Raw genomic sequence first — 7,550 nt, forward strand, 5'->3', positions numbered from 1 at the left:
TTTGCACTCAGTCAGCATTTGATCTTTTAATTGTTATCGTGATGGTAAATATCGAGCGTACGTACACAGGTTGATATTTTTGCAAAGGGGCTCCCATTTCTAAAGCTCTTTTCTCGCCCGGAGTTACTCCAAGCCTCTCGTGAGGACGGAGGTCTGCCAACACGCTTCGATTCTAGCACGCGCATATCTGCGCATCCGTTGAGCGTGACGGCGTGCCGTCCCGATGGAGGGGTCATTGATGGTGCGCGCTGTTAAAACAGTCGAGCGGGCAAGATGCCGCGACGGCGCCAGTCCGCAATCTGAAGAAAACCTGAAAGACGGCAACGCGCCCGGCGATGCAATCTGATCTGTTAAAAGTCCGGAGCAACGGAGAAGAACGCCGCGCCCGCAACCCGAGACGCGGCGCCTCAATGACCTCGGACCTCGTTTGCAAATAATCGCCCCACCCCACCCCACCGCGAGAGGCTTCCTCGCTTCGGGGCGTGTTAAGGGACAATGACATTGTCAATTCTTCACAAGGAAGATGAAACCGGCAAGGCATTCAAACGTTACAGGAAAGGGATGCACAATGTAGCCAAGAGAAAAAAATCACGATGGCCGCGTGGGCCCATGCAAAGCGCATATGGCAAAGATGTGCCATCATTTTCTTCTGAAAGCGGACTTTGACCTTTCAGATCCAACCCCAAATCCAATAGTTGAACCGTAGCTCTCGGGGGCATTACAATTCATGATACACTGAGCTTGATTATTTGAGTGGATTGAGAAAAAAATTCAAATCATAAAATCATTAGATGATAAAAATGTCATTTTTCCTTCAGGTACATGTCAACTATGGCTATATTCAACATCTACATCGCACATGGCATCTTTTGTTTTTCAATACCGCACGCCGAATACATACAGTACATCTCAGAAAACGTCAGTACATTTGTGTAAATATTTGATTCTATCTTTTCATGGGACAACATTGACACCCCCCCAAAAAAAAAGACACTCTGCTCTTATATCGACGTCATCACATTGATTTTTGGAATATTGCGACTATATCTTAACAAGATTTCATCTTTGGTCCTGTGGAATTTTGATTCCCCCTCAACAGAAATCCATTCAACCGTTTCAATTTTATTCTTGCAGTAAAAAATATTGTCTCCCTTTATGAGCCGAGGTTCTGTTATGACACTCGTAAATGTGCTTCTGTTCATTGCAATACCAAATGAAAGAGCCCCCCCGCCCCCCCAGAGTGTCGGTCAGTGACTCACGTAACTGACCTGCAGTATGATGGCAAGCTTTGGCCACGATCGGGAGTCTTTCCCGTCAAAGTAAAACCGCGTTCAAAGCAGATACCGTACGTCGAATGGATCTCCGTGGCTTATTTCGGTTGCGTCTGCTCGGCGTACAGCTCGTCGATTTTCTCCTGGTACATTTGGACGACAATCGGCCTCCGCAGTTTCATGGTGGGTCCTGGAAGTACAAGCGCATTCCGTTTCCAGCACGCGTACGTGCTCGCGACAGGTAAAAATTTGCTTTGGAATTGTGAACAAACATCCGTGGCATGTGGCCCGCTTCGTCACGGGACAAGTGAGCGAGATGGCGGGCCCAGGGGTGACTGGCTGCTTTCCACTTGGGACAATGACACTCCAAAACACAAATGTCCTCACGATTCAAATAGCTTGGTTTCTTGTTCTTGTAATACGATCAATACTCTACTCATGTCATATTTATTTGAATGTTATTGTTATACATTATATTGTACTATATATATAATATATAAAAAAATCTAAAAATGATGACTTTTCAGAGAAATAGAGATAATAATAAAATAAATAATAATAATAAAATGATCATAAAAAATATCAGAAAAAATCTCAGAATAATGAAAAATTATGTAATAAATAAATAATTATCAAACATCATGAAAACATAAAATAATTGCAAAATCCTCAAATTAGGAAAGAATATGGTCTCCGATCAAGTAAAAAAAAAAAATTGCAATTATTTTGTAAAATAATGACCAAATTACGACAGGCAATTACGCAAAACATTTTAAAAAATTTTTCATTTAATTTTGAAAAAAAAAACGAAACCCCCCATCAATCAATCAATGCGTGCGTGCGTGCCTAGGTGCATGACAGCGTACGTCGTGACTGCAGCAAAAGGCCAATGATGTTTTCCAGCCAGCAACTCACCGAGCTCGCCTCCGGCGACGGAGAAGTCTCTCGGCAAGACGACGAACTTCTGCACCTTCTGCGCGTTGGAGACGGCCTTGGCGTTGTACCGCTGGACGCCCTCCCGGATGGCCTCATACACGGCGGGCTCCTCGCCGGCGACGACCTCCGACACGGTGGCGGCGCGCAGGCCGCGGTCCCGGCAGAAGCCGACGACGTCGGGGCTCAGCCGGTCCGTGGGTCCGCCGTCTTGGTCTGCGACGCACTGGCCGAAGGTTCCCGGTCAACGCTTTGCAAAACCAGGTCCGGGCGGTCCGGGCGGTCCGGCCTCCGGGGCGGCTTACTTTGAGCGTGACCAGCATGGAGAGGAACTTCTTGCGGTCTCCGATCAGCATGGCGTTGCTGAGGATGGGCACCTCCGCCTTCACCGCGTCCTCGATGGGCACCGGGGCCACGTTCTCGCCGCCGGCGGTAATAAGGAGCTCTGCGTTGACGACCGCATTTTGGAATGTCAAAAGCATGCTCCTTATGATACAGTGAAGCCCCAACGTTTGGCAATTTGTCAGCAAATACTGTCCACCCCCCCCTTTTTTTTTTTAACAGTATACAGTGATCCCTCTCTGCATGGCGCTTTATTTATCGCGGCTTCAGTACATCGCGTTTTGGCTTTTGTTTTGTCCACAGTCCTGTATTCAGAAAAAAAAATGCGGAATGCCTCGGAGGTTTGGTCCGCGCCCGTACCGCATCCGCAACGGGCACTCGTTCAAGGCGCACGATGAGTTCCCGGCGCGACGTCGACCGATGGCAGCACGCGTGGGATTTATCCCGTGAGCCGATCGGGATCTTCGCAGCCCCGCCCAGCACCTTCCCCCGCGTCTCGTCACGCTGTTGACTCTCTGGCATACCGTCTCTTCCGTTTGCTTGTTACATGCGCGGCGGAGAAAGAGCGAGGGCCATTGGGCTTATTGCAGCAGCAGCAGGTGCTCCCTTCAGTTCCTCTTCTCATCAATACCGATTAATTGTCTTCTCATCAACACAAGTGAGCCGAGGCAGCGCGACGCGCAGCGAATCGCTGGCCGACGCGACGCGGCGCGATCACGTTGAAAGGTGGAAACGTTTCTCCATTCAAACGGTGACCAAAAGAAATCATCATCCGGAGAATTTCCGTCAGGCCGATCGCACGTCGCGCCTCTCAAGTGTTTCGCTGTCCGCTAGCTCGTTTACCGGACTTGGCCCGCGTGCGCTCGAGATGTCGAGGAAATCGACGTAAATATGAACGCGGCTGTTCTTCTTCCGTCCGGATCTTTTTGAGCGGGGAAATTGTGACAAACGAACGGAGGTCGACAATGTTCGGCCACCGACGTTCAAGCCGTAAATTCCACGCGAGCGCTTTGTGGCGTTTTGTCACGCGAGGCTTCGAGCCTTCGAAACAACGCTATCGAGCGTCCGAGTTCGGCTTAGCGCCAGGTGCTGCCGCACGGAGGCGCTTCTCGTTTTTCCACCTCAATTCTCACGCAGGCGCAGAGGAGATGTGCAAGTGGCTTCTGAAGAGAACGCTCGCCAAATGGGCTAAGTGACGGAAACGCCGGGTTTTTTGTCTTTGTCCTAAAATGTTTGTTGTCGTTTGTCCGAGTGACGCGCAACGCGCGGCCGACCTTTAATCCTTCCGGTGATGAAGAGGAAGTTTCCCTGGAACCTGCCGACGTCTCCTGAGTGGAGCCAGCCATCCTGGTCCAAGGCCTCTTTGGTCTTGTCTTCCATGTTGAGGTAGCCCATGAAGACGTTGCGGCCCCAGAAGCAGATCTCCCCGTTGCCCTTCTCGTCCTGTTTGTCCAGCTTCACCTTGCAGCCTGCCATCACCTTCCCGCAGCTAGAAACACGTGCGGCCGTGAGGCGTTAGCTACGAGCGACTGTTTGCGGTGCAGAAAAATGGCACCCCCGAACCTCCGCTACGAGGTAGCGCTGGGCACTGGGGTCAGTGGCTTCCCATTGACCGAGTGCTGCACTGAAGTGGCTTTGTATCGCCGCAAGCCCGTCGCGTTCCAAAGGTGGCGGCGGCGCGCTGACCTGCTGATGTGGAAGTCATCGTTCGTGGAGACGGTGTGCGGGCCGGAGCTTTCGCTCATGCCGTAAAGCTCCATGAGGGGCATGTTGAGGCTCATGAAGTACTCCAGGGTCTCCTTGGAGATGGGCGCCGAGCCCGTGAACAAGATGCGGCAGCGGTCCAGGCCCAGCGCCGCTCGCACCTTCTTGAACACCAGCTGGTTGGCCAGCGTGAAGCCCCACGGCACGCGCTTCTCCCTGAAACAAACGGCGCATCCGCACGAGAGGGGCAAAAAAAAATCGCACTTCGTGCCAGTCAACGACTTTCAAGTATGCGGAGGGGGAGGAGGAATTGGGCCTTGCGTTTCGAAGCAAAAGATGTTTGAGGATGATACGCCGGCGAGCGCGCATGCCCGCTGGCGCTTCGTCCCGCCCCATAAGGAGGCGGGAGCTGGCGAGTCAGACGACGGGCTCAACGCGCGCTTGATTTCTTGATGCCAAGTTGAGCCGACGATTTAGGAAGCGCGGTCCGCGTTGACGCGTCTCACGGAATGAAGAGACGCCAGGTGAAACGGCAACGGCCCTTTTCAATTGCAATCGCTTCGTCGCGTCTTTTCCCAAAGAACGAAAGGAAAACGGCGCCGAGCAAAATGGCGGCGAGGCTCTCTCACTTGTGCATGGCGCTGTAGTTGTACATGAGCCCGATGGCCTTTGACCAGTCAGCCACACTCTTCTTGAAGGGGCTCGCCTTGGCTCCCGCCGCTTGCATTTTCTCCTGCATCTTCTCCCAAACGCGAGGGACGCCCAGGAAGGAGGTGGGCCTCACCTCCTTCAACGTGGCGACCAAGGACCCCTTTCGTTGAAAGCAAAGCCCCCCCGGCCCAAAAAAGAAAATCACATAAAAAGAGGAGGAGGAGGAGGAGGAGGAGGAGGAGGCCGGTCACGTGAGGCCGCGTGCTCACCTTGAGGGCGTCGGGTTGGGCAAAGTAGGTGGTGGCCGCGAACCTCATGGTGATGTACAAGTCGTTGAGCTGAGCCGCCACGTGGCTGAGCGGCAAGTAGCTGACCACCGACTCCTCGCCGTAGCGCAGGTCCACCGCGTCTCCGGCTCTCTGCGCCGTCCAGGTCACCTGGAGCGTCGGGGTTCCCCAAGGCTCGACTTTAGGGCCCTTTCTGTTTCCGTTTCCGGCCCGCCGCGCACGGAAATGGTCGGCCGCGGTCGTTTCGCGACTCACGTTGTCGTGGCTCAGCATGACGGCTTTGGGGGTTCCGGTGGCTCCCGACGTGAAGATGAGGCTGCAGCACTGGTTGGCGCGGAGGCGGGCGATGGACCGGTTCAGCTCTTGTTCAGGCACATCCTCGCCCAGCCTCATGAATTCCGACCACTAAAAAGAAAGAAGGCACTACGTGTGGCGAGAAACAAGTTGGACTTTGGACTTAGCGTGGAGTTTGACTTAGTATGCGTGGAGTAGCCCTCGAGCACAGCGTGCGCGCGCTAGCGTACCGTGTAAAGGGAGGGCAGCCTCTGCTTGAGTTCTCCTTTGTACTGGACGATGGCTTTCAGATGCTGCAGATCGTCTTTCACCTGCCGGAAAAATCTTTTGTTTGATTTCCATTTCTTTCAAGGGACTGGCCTTGCACGCTCCAGATGGCGCACGCACGCACGCACGCACGCACGCACAGTGCGAGAGCGGAGTCAGGCGCTGACCTGCAGGATTTTGTCCATCTGCTGCTGGTCCTCCACCACGATGACGTTGGCCCGCGCGCTGCTGGCCACTTCCCAACAGGCCATGGGTAAGTTGTTGGTGTAGATGCCCGTCGCCAGGCCGCTGGAATGGACACGGGACATGTACCGCGTGCGCCAGCTTGCGGCTCCGCATTGCACAGAGGAAAAGCAACCGAGTCTCTTGTTCCCGGGGTGCTCGCGTTGAGTTTTGCGGCTCCTCGCCCCGATGAGCCGGCATCTCCGTCGCTCGACCGGCCTCTCCAGTTTTTATACACAAGGCGCCGATTAATGAGTGCGCCGCTTTTCCTCATTAGGTGACAACTTGCCCTGGTGAAAGCGACTGGCTTTACAGCATCGTTTTGCTTCACTCTTTTCAATTTGTGACGTTCAGATTTGGTTTCACTCCCTTCCCATGAAATCACAATTCATTCACATCCAAAGTTGGACGATTGACGCCAAAATCAATCATTTGTTTGTTTGTTGAAATAGCTCGAAGCGCGCAAACAATGCAGAAAATGAAAATGGCGTAATCTGAGCCCGTCATCATCATCGGGATCGGCATCGGTCTTGTCTTGTCCGTCACACGCGTGCTTTGCGGCACGTCAGCGATAAAAGCGGCGCGGGCTGAAGGAAGAAAAAAAAAGGCCATTCCACAAACACGTACTTGCTCAACTCAACTGGGGTGTACTTGTCGAGCCCTTGACAACAACCACCGCGGGAGACAAAGTGCCCGACATGGAGCAAAGATCACAAAGACGGGAGGGAGAAAGCACAAAAACGGTGCAACTAAAATCAAGTGTGAGTCAAAAGCCAAAGAATACAAACGAGTTTGAAAGATGGCCAGCGAGGGGGGGGGCTTGCCCAATGTTCAGTGGGAGCTCATTCCAAAGAGAGGGAGCGGCAACGGCAAAGGCTCGGTCCCCTCTGAGCCTGCGCTCGCTTCTTGGGACCTCGAATAACGTCGGGTCCCACGCAGGCCCCGACCGGCAGGTGTGTCGGGGCTCGGAGGGGGAAGGTGGCGCCGGCCCGTTTCAAGATTTGAAAACAAATCAGAAGATCTTGAAAAGACCTCGAAAATGTCGAGGGAGCCAGACGAGGGACGCCAGAGTAGGAGTGACGCGCTCCCTCTTCCGAGCAGCGGTCAAGAGGCGAGCCGCGGCATCGCGGAGCAACCGGAGACGCTTGACGGAGGATCGGCTGACTCCAAGGTCAAGCGCGGGACGGTCACCCGGCCGGGATGTGGCCGAGGCACGAACGAGCGTTTCAAAGCGCTCGCCGGACAAAGGAGGGGCGCGACTTTGGCCGGCCGCCCAAGACGAGAGAAGCCGCATTTCACAACGGCGCCAAGATGCCGCTCCAATTTCGAATCGCTGGGCAGTCCGAGACCCCGCTTTGGGACCGTCGGCTTACGATAAGGGCGGGACGGTCACCCGGCCGGGATGTGGCCGAGGCACGAACGAGCGTTTCAAAGCGCTCGCCGGACAAAGGAGGGGCGCGACTTTGGCCGGCCGCCCAAGACGAGAGAAGCCGCATTTCACAACGGCGCCAAGATGCCGCTCCAATTTCGAATCGCTGGGCAGTCCGAGACCCCGCTTTGGGACCGTCGGCTTACGATA

General features: G+C 54.0%; 1 protein-coding gene across 4 annotated transcripts in view; it reads right to left on the bottom strand.

The window, feature by feature from the left end:
* LOC109519572 (long-chain-fatty-acid--CoA ligase ACSBG2-like) overlaps nt 1-7,550 on the bottom strand; it is a 20,248-nt gene continuing 12,698 nt past the window's right edge. For all 4 annotated transcript variants that reach the window (XM_019876193.1, XM_019876192.1, XM_019876194.1 and 1 more), the window contains 10 exons: nt 5,917-6,037; nt 5,713-5,793; nt 5,444-5,593; nt 5,171-5,338; nt 4,880-5,061; nt 4,233-4,466; nt 3,821-4,035; nt 2,510-2,649; nt 2,187-2,430; nt 1-1,461 (listed from right to left, as the gene is read on the bottom strand). In XM_019876193.1, the coding sequence (XP_019731752.1) occupies nt 1,370-1,461; nt 2,187-2,430; nt 2,510-2,649; nt 3,821-4,035; nt 4,233-4,466; nt 4,880-5,061; nt 5,171-5,338; nt 5,444-5,593; nt 5,713-5,793; nt 5,917-6,037 (1,627 nt within the window). In that variant the 3' untranslated portion in view covers nt 1-1,369. The remainder of the gene's footprint in view (nt 1,462-2,186; nt 2,431-2,509; nt 2,650-3,820; nt 4,036-4,232; nt 4,467-4,879; nt 5,062-5,170; nt 5,339-5,443; nt 5,594-5,712; nt 5,794-5,916; nt 6,038-7,550) is intronic.

The sequence above is a fragment of the Hippocampus comes genome, unplaced genomic scaffold (assembly GCF_001891065.2).
Source record: "Hippocampus comes isolate QL1 unplaced genomic scaffold, H_comes_QL1_v1.1 scaffold102, whole genome shotgun sequence".
Classification (NCBI taxonomy): domain Eukaryota; kingdom Metazoa; phylum Chordata; class Actinopteri; order Syngnathiformes; family Syngnathidae; genus Hippocampus; species Hippocampus comes.